The following is a 14,338-nucleotide window of genomic DNA, read 5'->3' on the forward strand; positions in this document are numbered from 1 at the left end:
ATGGGCCACAAATGAAGGAGTCCATTCTTCATTTAAAAAATTTTCACTAAAAATTTATTAAAAATACTCAAATTTTTATAGTACATAGTGTATATTTTGTTGAAAATTAGAGACTTAGTCCTAATGTTTGGGATTGAAATCAGTGAGAGGAATAAGGAGCTTGTTTCTACAATGTACATCACTAGTTATTACTAAGTAAAGTGTCTGTCAGCAGGTCCTGGAAATAACAAAAGGTAACATTTTTCACCCCTTAGCTTTGGTCTGGAAATCTCTCTTTTCCGCTTCTCTATCTTCAGCTTTCTCCTTTAAGAGCCTGCCTTACTAAAAATAATGCAAAATTTACCATTTTTCTTTTGCTTGTTTTTCATAAGTGAAAGGGGATGATGAAATGCAACTTACCACAAACAGATAATGTTATTCTACAACAGAAAATATGAATTTGAAGAATGTTTATTGTTGCCATCCACAGAAATTACAGTGTTGCGAGAATAACAACGCCCCTAAAATCTAAGTTAAGACAACGACTAGAGGAACGAACTTAACTGCATTTGGTTACGTATCATGTTGTTTTGGTTTCCTGTGAACTTCTTTTTAAATAATAGTTGCATTTAGTTTGTAACAAACAAAATAGTTTTTAACATACAGTTATTAACTCTGTATGACCTATTGTTAACCTGAAGCAACGTACTACGTCATCCTCTCATTCAGCGGAGCGCCATTCGAATCGTAACGGCCTGTTGTTACTGGAAGTTAACAAACAGCCTTCATGATTTGGAGCGTCTGTAGTAGACTTTATTCGAAGAATAATGGCTCAGTGGTAGAGCGTTCACCTCCGGTACCTGGAGTCCCGGGTTCGATCCCAGCTCGCACCTTGTGGACTTTGTGGTGGACAAACACCGTGCTCGTGGGCTTTCTCGGGGTTCTCCCACTTTCTTCATTTCACTCATCACCGTCTCCTGTAGCCTAACTGGCATAACCGTGAAACGTAAAACTTAAAGTTTTCATTTCTTTGATGCCCAAGTCTTTAAAACTAGTGGTTTCGGTTTTTTTTTTTTTTTTTTTTTTTTTTTTTTTTTTTTTTTAGATAGTTCAATAATAGTGGATGTTCAAATTTGTGAACTCTATGTCGAAACACTCTAGTTGGAAGAGTTTTTTTTTTTTTTTTTTTTCACCAGTCTCTCCCCACTTTGGCTGTTATGAATTTGCACCCAGGTCGTGATTGTATTACTGATAGCTAGCTGTAGATTTTAACCATAGTTGAAGAAAAAAATTATTCCTGTCAATTATTTGCTTTGATAGGCATCTTTCAAGTTATATAAATGCACTTAGATATAGAAAAGGAAAACAGAGGTTTATCTTTGTAGAAATTTGCAAAACAAATGTTAGATATAGTTTAATGTTATCTGGTTAATCAAAATATTTATTTCATGAAAATATGTACAATAAATTAGGTATACAAGAATTCCGGTTGAGCATAGACAATAAGTAAAAAGATATAACGTACATCATATTTGGCACAATGGCAAACATTTTTACTGTAAAATTTGAACCGTACATAGGGTCTATTAATACTGTTCTATCTCTTGTTATCAGGCACGTACGCAGGATCTTATTTTGGGATGGGTCCAAATTAATTATGAGGACAAATTATATTATAATTTGTAAAATATCTCTAAAATTAGACTAAATTTACAGAAAATTGTTTTTTGGGGGAGAGATCTGGACCCTCTGTGCACGTCACTGCTTGTTACTTACAATGTCTTTGTGAAGTTTTTTTTTTTCCTTTTATTTTGGCTTTTGGCTTTCAAAGGCAGTTACCAAAGACAAATATTTCTAGTTGACATCATTTGGCACTTGTTTCATTCTCGTCATGGTATTGGAGCTACTACGGTGTCGTTAGTGCATGTTCCAAAATGAAGCAATACAACACCTGGAAGAGAAAATAAATACAGTAGTAGAAATATATAGGGGTATATATATATATATATATATATCAGAACTGTACTTCAGAACTTCAGAACATTTAACTCTAAACAAGCAATAAAGACCTTAAAATCTGATAGCTCCGTACGTAACCTATTTTCCGGATCCAAACATATATAACTTTCCTTTCTCAAACATTAAAAATTTATAACAAATGTTGTGTATTTTTTGAATACTGCATATGAGGTTCCTGGGTTCCTGGGTTCAATTCCCAGAAGATTCTTGAAAATTTTAAACACATTACGGTGGTTCGTATTAAACTTTAATTGTAAATCCATGTCTCATATAGACACTGAAAGGTACGCTAAACTTCAATAAACAACAAACATAGCCAGGCTGTAGTCGAGGGTACACGGCGGTACACGCCAGAGTTGGCGTGGGTCAATGAAAACTTGACCCATGACCCACTGACCCACCACCCACCATGACCCACTGTGACCCACCATGACCCACGGTGACCCACCATGACCCACGGTGACCCACCATGACCCACTGTGACCCACCATGACCCACCACCCACGGTGACCCACTCTGAACCACCACCCACGGTGAACCACTCTGAACCACCACCCACAGTGGCCCACCACCCACCATGAACCACTTTCATCCACTTTGACCTACTCTGACTCACCAAAATCCATCGTCATCAACTCTGAACACGATCCACGGCCTCTTCTGAACTGACTAAAGAGTTTACACTTGTATGAAATTGTCACTAATCGGAGTTTGAATTTCTAGTCAATCGCTGAAGCACCACTCTATTACAATAACGGTGGATCTGACCTTTACGATATAAAATGGTAAAGTGTTTGTCAGTGAGGAAATTGAAACAGTTCGAGGTGGGGGGAAATTAGTGTGTGCCTAAAATATACTTGTACTAAGAGAGTATTCTTGCAAGTGTTAATTTCTGAACGCATTCCACAAGAAACTTCTATTCGCAGGAAAATACCCCTGTACAATATAAAAAAGGTTAGGGTTTCTCAGTTCACAGTATTTTTCTCACAAAAGACTTGAAAAATCAGTTGTTCATAGGGTATAAAGGTGCTCGGGTACCCTATGTGAGAGCATTTCCATAAAGTATGCTCATAATTGTAATTTGTGTAATCACTAAAACACTACGTTAAATTTAAGTTACAAATATGCATAATTGAAATTATTATGAATATTTATTCAAAGTAGTTTACCTAAAGCAAAGAAGAGACTTACTAAAAATTAGCTACAAAGTTGAATAACACAAATAAGCCATTAGTAATACAAGTATACATTTTCCGTAACTCGTAATTTTCCACCTTAAAACAAATCTGAAATCGGATTTATTTCCTGTTGGTAACTTTTCAGCGGTAAATCATCCGCAGTGGAATGATGTCCATCCTTCAGCCAAGAAATAACTAGTTCGTCTACTTTGAGCATGTCTAGCGGTGGGCCATTAACATTGATGAACAACAAGTTAGACAATGTTTGAGCACTTAGTCTATTTCTAATATCAGTCATCTGTAAATTCATAAGGGGAAATCCCCGTTTGCACTCTGTCGTGGAAATTGGTAATACTTTTATCCGACGTAGAAATTTCTGCAACTCCTCATCGACAATCTACTTGTTAGACTTAAGTCTGATAACGATTTTTCTTGGTCAGGTTTGAAATACTCAGCAAGAAGTATCCTCTCTCTATCACCATACAATATCTTTTCCATATCTACCATGTCAGTTGGCAATGTCGACCCATGTAGAACAGAAACTTCATCTACCACCCTTTGATAGAGAATCTTGTGCATAAATTATCAATTAAAGCCTGATAAACTCATGATTTCTTATTTGTTTATAAATTTAATTTTTGTAATTACACATGAAGGTTTGATACCATTACCAAGTTCCCTCCCCCGTCTGGAAAGCGAAAGGGAACGAGATTCCTGGAAAGTGTTCAGAGCTGAATGGGAATTTCCCTTCTTCTTCAACTTCAATTACCACACTGCTGTTTGCCATGTGCCAAATTACGATGAATTTCAATTAAATTATCATAGTATAATTATTTCCTTGTTGAATTATCAATACTTTTCAGTGGTAAAAAGGATGAAATTTCGAAGTTCCAAATCAAAGTAAGTAGACCAACGTAAAGGGAAAAAAGTGTAAAATTTTCCACACAATTATGCGTACAATCCAAACTTTAAATTTCCGTGTAATTAAGCTTACAGTACAAATTTTATGCCTATTTTTCTCACAACTTTATGGGTTGATTGTCCTGTGCTGTAAGCGCTCCGTATTATAAACATAAGCTTCAGCAATTATTATAGCAGAAAGCAATGGGTATATGAAGCCAAGCACTGTATTTTTTGTTTCTGATTTTTTTTTTCTTAAATAACATCGATCGTTTTCGATCATTTTTACAAACCAACTCACTACCAATTTTCCATATATAGAAAGTGCCCCCCCTCCACATAAAGGAGAATTTAAAAAAAAAAAAATGCTAAGACACATTCTGTTTATTTTCAATAATGAGTTAATACACTGAATTTCAGCTCCGTAAGTTTAACGGTTTGCGAGATACTCATTTTTTTCGCAAAAAATCTGATCCTCACTACCTCCCTAGGATTTTGTGCATTACCGGTATAATAAAAGCAATATAACATCCCAATTTGGATTAAGGACTAACTATATACCAAAAGTAATTTCATTTGACTTTCCAATTTGACCGTGATGATCAGGCACACACAGTTACATTCAATTTTTTATATAATAATTTATATATTATAGTGCTTCAAAAATGTAGTTTTTCCAGTAGTTAGCTCTAAAAACTCACAGGTCTCGAAAGCCAAGTAGTAGTATAAGTCCTATTGCTATTATTACTATTAAAAATATCAATATCCAAAAGTGCCTGAAGTTCTTTTTTCACTTAGTTAGGTATACTCACCTCAGGTAAGTAGACAGAAACAAGTGGAAAATGAAGGGAAATGAAGGTCTTGAAAGTAAAACGGAGACAAATTTACCAGTCTTCAGAAGATACTGTCTACAATGCAGTGAACAGAGAGGGTCGGTAGATCATACTGAATCGGTGGGTCGCAGTGGGTCATGGTGGGTGGTGGGTCGCAGTGGGTCACGGTGGGTGGTGGGTCACAGTGAGTCTCATGCTGTTGACCCGCGACCCACTGACCCACTCCATCTCTGGTACACGCCGTATACCTTCTGCTTAATCTTAGTCATTAGCAGTGGCGTATTTACGATTTTGATTCGGGGGGCTTTGCTAACTTTTGGGGGGGGGCTTTGCCTGAAAATGTGAAAATTCTGCAAGATATTTCATATACTTTACTATAGTAAGTAAGATTTCGGGGGGCTTAAGCTCGGAAGCCCCCTTCCTAAATACGCCACTGGTCATTAGAGTGTACCTTCTGCTTGAAAGCGTATAAACCCTTGAACAAGTCGCTTCAATCACCACCGTACTGCAAATGACTGTAATCAAAAGTTAGTGCAAAACGCGCTAGCGACAATTGTTGTGAAGAATCAAAAGTGCGCTTTCGGGTGTGTTTAAGTAAACCAGTGCAAATAGCAATTAAAAAATGTAGTGTTGAAGGTAAATAAAAAAAATCTTTAATGTTCAAGCTGGTGTTATTTAATTATTAAGGAATTTTCATGTGATAAGTGTGGAGTAGGTTCGAATAGCTTCAGAGGAGAAATTTATTATTCCAAACGAAATTAATGGTGGGTGTTCAAACTGCGTTGTTCAAGCTTTCTGTTTCGTGTTCTTATTAGGGATATTTAAGATATTTAAAAAAGTGTTCTAGTGACAAGGTGAGAACAATTAAAAGTTTTATTGAACAAACGGACGCAAGTAGCTTCCGGAGAAGACTTTATCAGTGTCACGTCTTATATTTTGTCGAAAGTTTTCATTCCTACTGTTGTTACTAGCTACTATTATTTGGATGTTATTATATTGGAAGAAACCAAAACACAACATTGTTAGTTTTAGGATGAAGGGATAGATCGATGGAAAATAGCGCATTTTTGCTCCGCGAGGATATTCAAGCGTCTTGAAAATCGATGGCTGTGATATTTCAATTTCTTAAAACCTAGTTCTTTGTTGAAGAGAAGCAATTTATTCGTTGTTTTTTTTTTGTTTTTTTTTTTAAAGCTAAGGTATGAATATTTTTAATACCACACCAATGTTGATACGTAACTGTGAGCAATGCAGAACTTATTAATTTTTAAAAAAATGTTTTGTCTTAATGATTTTATAGAATTAAATTTGGGCACATTTTTTTCGTTTCTTCTCGGAGTGCGTTGGTTCTGCTCCATACCTACGCCCATTTATGTTATTAATGGTGTGATTTAAGTAAGAAGTGTCATGAAGAAAATAGCATGAAATGCTTTTAGACTATAAAACGGTAATGTACAAAGGCACCCATGTTGTGGTTTGCAAGGGGGGGGGGGGAGCATAAGCGACGTTTCAAAAATAGTTTCAAATTTTGCTGTAACTAATGTAAAAATTCTATTGGATTTTCGATATTCTGAAATACAATTTCCTCTAGGGGGGAGAGAGCGCCCCACCTTGCCTCCCTGTTGGGTGCCCTTGGTAATGTATCCTTTATGTTTTTTGTGACAATCATAGATGATCACAAACAGCGTATACCCTCTGAAAATTTTAGGACTACAGAACTGACCATAGCACATGCATTAGTTGGTTGGTACAAGGGCCATCGTGTCCCACACCAAAGGCGAGAACTCTAACGACCATTTAATTACGAGAGACCATTGCTTAGGATTATGTCAATCCTTTTCCCGAACTAGAAAAATCTTGACATCACTTTAACATGGTTCTACGCATGTGCTCAATTTGTGTGGAAATACGATATACTTCTTTCGAAAGCTTAATCCCGTAGGTGCATACAGTAGCTTGTTTGTCCTGCTTAGTACATCATGTAGCTGGTTTGTCAAAAACCTCAACACCTCAGAAAACAATAATTTCTGCAGATATGTTCACATAACTTATTTTTCTTATCTGCACCTGCCTAAAAATTTGTTGGTCTGAATATTCGTCTCAAGATTTTATTTTCAATTACTTTCAGTCTACGTTCTTCCCTCAGAGTAAGCGACCACGTTTCGCAATCATACAGCACAACAGGCTTGATTATCATTTTATATATTTTAAACTTAAAATTTCTCAACAGAATTCGCTACGATAAAAGATTTTGAACCGAATAATAACACGGATTCCCTGCTTTAAATCGACATTTAACTTCTTCGTGGATATGATTTTGGCCTATTAATATTAATCCTATTTGGTATTTTGACATATCCATAATTTACATTATTACGATAGTAGTAGTCCCCCCGTTATATTGAGCCGAGTCAGCAAAAATTTTAGTGACGTCATAGGTCAAAGGTCAATGACCTTGGCCCGGGGTCAATGACCTAGGGGTACCTAGGACCACCCCCTCTAAATTTTGGCAGGGGTACCTTGGCCCACCCCCTAAATTTTGGCAGGGGTACCTAGGACCACCACCCTTAAATTTTGGAAATTGCCAAATCTAAAAATTGGGTATGGTAGCCTAGGACCATAGTATGTACCTCTATTAGTATTGGGTGTCTATGTCGTTCCCTTTCATGGGTAAAAAATTGCCAAAAATTCAAATTTCGGGGGTTTTTGACCTAATTTATCCCCTTTGATGAGGTGCTATTACCCTATATAGTTATATGGGCGTATACAGGGGTCCATTACCTTTCATAACATATGGGTATATTAATGCACCCGTTGAAAAATTTGGGAGGGGTACCTTGGCCCACCCCTTAAATTTTGGAAATTGCCCAATTTCAACATGCGGTATCATAGTACAGGACCCTAATATGTATCATGATAAATTTGGGTGGTCTACCTCGTTTCCTTCTAGGGGTACAAAATTGCCAAAAATATAAACGTAAGCAATACGTTGTACCACGTGTTTGGTTTTTCGACCTAATTTATCTCCTTGGATGAGGTCCTATTACCTTATATGATTATATGGTCATGTATAGGGGTCCATTACCTATCATAAGACATGGGTATATTAATGCACCCCTTGAAAAATTTGGGAGGGGTACCTTGGCCCACCCCTTAAATTTTGGAAATTGACCAATTTCAACATTAGGTATTATAGTATAGGACCCTAATATGCATTATGATAAATTTGGGTGGTCCACCTCATTCCCTTCTAGGGGTACAAAATTGCCAAAATATAAACGTAAGCAATACGTTATACCACGTGTTTGGTTTTCGGCCTAATTTATGTGCTTGGATGAGGTCCTATTACCTTATATAGTTATATGATCATGTATAGGGGTTTATTACCTATCATAAGACATAGGTACATTTGTGCACCCCCGGGAGGGGTACAATGGTCCACCCCTTAAATTTTGGAAATTGACCAATTTAAACATTTGGTATTATAGTACAAGACCCTAATATGTATTATGATAAATTTGGGTGGTCCACCTCGTTCCCTTCTAGGGGTACAAAATTGCCAAAAATATAAACGTAAGCAATACGTTATACCACGTGTTTGGTTTTTGGTCGATTTTATTCCCTTTGATGAGGTGTTATTACCTTATATGTTTACATGAGCGTATACAGGAGTCTATTACCTTTCATAAGACATGGGTATATTGATGCACCCCTTTAAATTTTTGGGAGGGGTACCTTGGCCCAACCCTTTAATTTTGGAAATTGCTTAATTTCAACATGTGGTGTCATAGTACTGGATACTAATATGTATCATGATAAATTTGGGTGGTCCACCTCGTTCCCTTTTAGGGGTACCAAATTGCCAAAATATAAACGTAAGCAATACGTTATACCACGTGTTTGATTTTTGACCTAATTTATCTCCTTGATGAGGTCCTATTACATCATATAGTTATATGGTCATGTATAGGGGTCCATTCCCTATCATAAGACATAGGTACATTGATGCACCCCGGGAGGGGTACAATGGCCCACCCCTTTAATTTGGAAATTGCTCAATTAAACATTTGGTATTACAGTATAAGACCCTAATATGGATCACTATAAATTTGGGTGGTCCACCTCGTTCCCTTTTAGGGGTACAAAATTGACAAAATATAAACGTTGTACCACGTGTTTGGTTTTTGACCTAATTTATTCCTTTGGATGAGGTCCTATTACCTTATATGGTTATATGGTCATGTATATGGGTCCTCGCTATCATAGTACATGACCTCAATATGTATCATGATAAATTTGGGTGGTCCATCTTGTTCCCTTTCATGGGTAAAAATTGCTAAAATATAAACATAAGCAATATGTTGTACCATGTGTTTGGTTTTTGGCCCAATTTCTTCCCTTTGATGAGGTTTTATTACCTTATATGGTTATATGGTCATGTATATAGGTTCATTTCCTATCATAAGATATGGGTACATTGATGCATCCTTTAAAAATTTGGGAGGGGTATCTTGGCTCATCCACTCGGTTTTAGAAATTGTTTAATATAAGCATTTGGTATCATAGTACAGGTCTCCAATATGTACCACTATAAATTTGGATGGTCCACATCGTTCCCTTTTCATAGGTAAAGAACTACCAAAAATCAAATTTCGGAGGTTATTGACCCTATTTAGCACATTATATGGGTATGTACAGAGGTTTATTACCTTTATATGTTTATGTTCCCTTTTAAATTTTGGGAATTATCAAATAACAAAATTCGGTAAACGTTTTCTAGGACCCGTTGGTATTCCTCTTATGGCCAAATATTCAAAATTTAAAGGTTATTGACCGGCTTTATTATTGAATAAGTACAGGATTTATTACTTTTTTCATAAGACACAGGTGTATTTGTGTACCAATCTTAAATTTTGGAAGGGGTACATTTCTTATTGTCGTATCAATAATTGGTAATTGTTCATTGGGTAAATCATTACGATCACGTGATCGGTTATTGACCTATGATGGAATTAGGAGTCCAGGACATTGGTACATTGAAACTTTGTAGGATAATTTGAGAATGCGTCATTGGTTTTGATTATTCCCGCCAAATATAAACGTAAGCAAGACGTTGTACCACGTGATTGTCCTTGATGAGGTAGTGTACAGGGATTCATTTCCTTTGTTGTGGTACTTCTTAAGTTTGAGTACACACACACACTTCTAGAAAACAGTTGGTTCTACTCAGGTAAACAATTGACGGACATTATTGACCTTATTGAACATATTAACTCTAAGACTTAGGTATATCAAGAGAAGTATTCTTTAAATTTGGGAATGGTGATAAACAGAATTTTAACATAAGGTGCGAAATTTGAAACAATACATTGAACTTTAGTCACAGCTCATAGTCTAAGATCATTGGTGGTGATTGATTTGAAATCTGATAGCTAACCTTATTGAATCTTATGACTCATAGACGAAAGGCAATACATGCTACAACAGTTTAAAATTTAATCATAAGGTGATGTAATCTGACACTAGCAAAGTTATTGTGTATGCAATTTGATTGGATGATCACTATCTTTCCTGCAATCTGATTGGTTGATCACTATCTTTCGTGCAATCTGATTGGTTGATGATTTTCAAATCTTTGCTGTATTCAGTTTTAAGTTTTGTTTTAACATTTAAAAAGTTTTTAAATTTTTTTGTTTGAAACTTTGGTTTGACATTTTTTCGTTTCCAAATTTTTTGTTTAAAATTTTTTGTTTCGAAATTTTTGTTTGAAAATTTTGTTTCAAAATTTTGTTTGAAACTTTTCGTTTGAAATTTTTGTTTGAAAAATTTTTGTTCGAAAATTTTGTTTAAAATTTTTCGTTTCCAAATTTTTTGTTTGAAATTTTTTGTTTCAAAATTTTGTTTGAAATTATTTCGCTTCAAAATTTTGTTTGAATTTTTTTCGTTTGAAATTTTTTGTTTGAATTTTTTTTTCGTTTCAAAATTTTGTTTCAAAGATTTTTGTTCTAAATTTTTGTTTTCAAAGTTTGAGTTGACATTTTTAAAAGTTTGTGCACTTATTAGTAAAGAACTGGAACTGTTTAGAACAAAAACCTTTGACAACATTGTGGTGCAATAGTACACGTCAGAACCTGGGGTTGTACTTGAAATGAAAAAACACAATTCATTGAAATGGATCATTTTATTACACTCCACATACATCCATACCAGATAGTGGTTCTGGATATTGTCGATACAATGTATTTTGAACTTCTTGCACTAGTTTGTCTTTAGCATATAATTTTAATTCCAATTGAAGTCTTTTAAGGTCTAATGCAATATCAATTGGTGGAAACTCAATGTCCATTTGATCACAAATAAACTGTTTATCAATACAGTTATGCACCCACGAACGATGTTGACAACCATCACAATATCTAGATACATGTTGTACAATATGCATAACACATTTTTCAAAATAGTACTTTTTCAGGAATATACTAGTTTTGTTGCACACTTCCACTGCATGTTTCGCGCACTGAAATACGCTGATGAATTTGTTCCATTCTGTTTCCGTTAGATACACCATATTGCGAGGGACATGAAATGTACTCTTCTTACGTAACAGCACCATCTTCTCTTCGAGGACTGTACGCAGCACCACTTCATGATTTGAGCCTAATGATTTGACTATGGTCACATTTAGCTCATCATGAAAATAATCGTTCATTTGGTCGATTCGTGAACATAATATTTGCCATTCTTCACAGGTCAGTTGTACACCAAATTGTTCTGCTTTGCCCAATCGAATCACAGGTTCAAATGTTCTAGCACTGATACCAATCATCACATGTTTTGTTTGAAATATATTTATTGGATAATAGCTTGCGAAGATGAATTCTTTATCGTTAGAAGTACACATCTTTCCTCCTGAAAAGCACTTGCTCAAATGATTTCGTGGGATGACACTGTATTTGCTGGTTTATAGTTATTGCTGACGTCATTGGTAAGGAATGTGCTGACGTTTGAATTCATGATTTCATCACAGTTGCTGACGTCATGCCGACCAACCAAATTCATACAACTACAGCTGACGTCATTGGAAAGAAATGTGCTGACATTTGAATTCATGATTTGCTGACGAATCTGGCTGTGTACTAAATTCAAGTTGATGACTTCGACCCAAGAATCCTTTGTAACATAAAGATACAGATCCAGTATTTAAGAAACGCAGCAGTTCTTCTTGTTTTGATGCTTCCATGGGTAAATATCTTGCTGGTAAAATTATATTCTTATCATTTTCAAGCTTCACTACGATTCTTAATCCAAACTTTGTAGGGATCATTTGGCTAGCTAAGATTCTATAAGGTACATTCTGTTGTAAATCAGTAATCTTGGTAAATGATTTCATCACATCACGCGTGTTTAGAAACTGCAGACAAGTAGCCATGATGACGTTATCATGAATACTAACTCGAACGATACTTATATATGATGCAAAACTGATGACGTTGCATGATCATGTTCTGACGTGCACCACAATGTTGCCAGAGGTTTTAGTTCTAAACAGTTCCAGTTCTTTACTAATGAGTGCACAAACTTTTAAAATGTCAAACAAAAATTTCAAAAAAAAATTTCAAACAAAATTTTAAAACGAAAAAAATTTTTTAAACAGAAAAAAATTTTGGAAACGAAAAATTTCAAACGAAAAAATTTTAAACAAAAAAAATTTTGAAACAAAAATTTACGAACAAAAAAATTTCAAACAAAATTTTCAAACAAAAATTTTTTCAAACAAAAATTTCAAACGAAAAGTTTCAAACAAAAAATTTCAAGCAAAAAAATTTCAAACTAAAAAAATTTTACGTTTCACGGTTAACCGTCAAACTTTATCCGGTTTTAACTATTCGATTAACAAATAAACGGTTTTGATCATATTTATCAGTGAGTGCAAAATGTTGAACGAAACCAAGATTTTTAAATGTTAAACAAAACTTAAAACTGAATACAGCAAAGATTTGAAAATCATCAACCAATCAGATTGCACGAAAGATAGTGATCAACCAATCAGATTGCAGGAAAGATAGTGATCATCCAATCAAATTGCATTAACAATAACTTTGTCAGTGTTGTAGCATGTATTGCCTTTCGTCTATGAATCATAAGATTCAATAAGGTTAGCTATCAGATTTCAAATCAATCACCACCAATGATCTTAGACTATGAGCTGTGACTAAAGTTCAATGTATTGTTTCAAATTTCGCACCTTATGTTAAAATTCTGTTTATCACCATTCCCAAATTTAAAGAATACTTCTCTTGATATACCTAAGTCTTAGAGTTAATATGTTCAATAAGGTCAATAATGTCCATCAAATGTTTACCTGAGTAGAACCAACTGTTTTCTAGAAGTGTGTGTGTGTACTCAAACTTAAGAAGTACCACAACAAAGGAAATGAATCCCTGTACACTACCTCATCAAGAACAATCACGTGGTACAACGTCTTGCTTACGTTTATATTTGGCGGGAATAATCAAAACCAATGACGCATTCTCAAATTATCCTACAAAGTTTCAATGTACCAATGTCCTGGACTCCTAATTCCATCATAGGTCAATAACCGATCACGTGATCGTAATGATTTACCCAATGAACAATTACCAATTATTGATACGACAATAAGAAATGTACCCCTTCCAAAATTTAAGATTGGTACACAAATACACCTGTGTCTTATGAAAAAAGTAATAAATCCTGTACTTATTCAATAATAAAGCCGGTCAATAACCTTTAAATTTTGAATATTTGGCCATAAGAGGAATACCAACGGGTCCTAGAAAACGTTTACCGAATTTTGTTATTTGATAATTCCCAAAATTTAAAAGGGAACATAAACATATAAAGGTAATAAACCTCTGTACATACCCATATAATGTGCTAAATAGGGTCAATAACCTCCGAAATTTGATTTTTGGTAGTTCTTTACCTATGAAAAGGGAACGATGTGGACCATCCAAATTTATAGTGGTACATATTGGAGACCTGTACTATGATACCAAATGCTTATATTAAACAATTTCTAAAACCGAGTGGATGAGCCAAGATACCCCTCCCAAATTTTTAAAGGATGCATCAATGTACCCATATCTTATGATAGGAAATGAACCTATATACATGACCATATAACCATATAAGGTAATAAAACCTCATCAAAGGGAAGAAATTGGGCCAAAAACCAAACACATGGTGCAACATATTGCTTATGTTTATATTTTAGCAATTTTTACCCATGAAAGGGAACAAGATGGACCACCCAAATTTATCATGATACATATTGAGGTCATGTACTATGATAGCGAGGACCCATATACATGACCATATAACCATATAAGGTAATAGGACCTCATCCAAAGGAATAAATTAGGTCAAAAACCAAACACGTGGTACAAC

The 14,338-nt window shown here is 35.0% G+C and overlaps 1 protein-coding gene across 1 annotated transcript in view; it reads right to left on the reverse strand.

Annotated features, from left to right (window-relative positions):
• Positions 1–1,699: 1,699 nt before the first annotated feature.
• Positions 1,700–14,338, reverse strand: part of LOC145666906 (uncharacterized) — a 43,132-nt gene continuing 30,493 nt past the window's right edge. The window contains exon 3 of the mRNA XM_081734503.1: positions 1,700–1,930. Within this exon, the coding sequence (XP_081590629.1) occupies positions 1,869–1,930 (62 nt within the window). The 3' untranslated portion in view covers positions 1,700–1,868. The remainder of the gene's footprint in view (positions 1,931–14,338) is intronic.

The sequence above is a fragment of the Thermobia domestica genome, chromosome 1, assembly GCF_964235325.1.
Source record: "Thermobia domestica chromosome 1, izTheDome1.hap1.1, whole genome shotgun sequence".
In the NCBI taxonomy this organism is placed as follows: Eukaryota; Metazoa; Arthropoda; class Insecta; order Zygentoma; family Lepismatidae; genus Thermobia; species Thermobia domestica.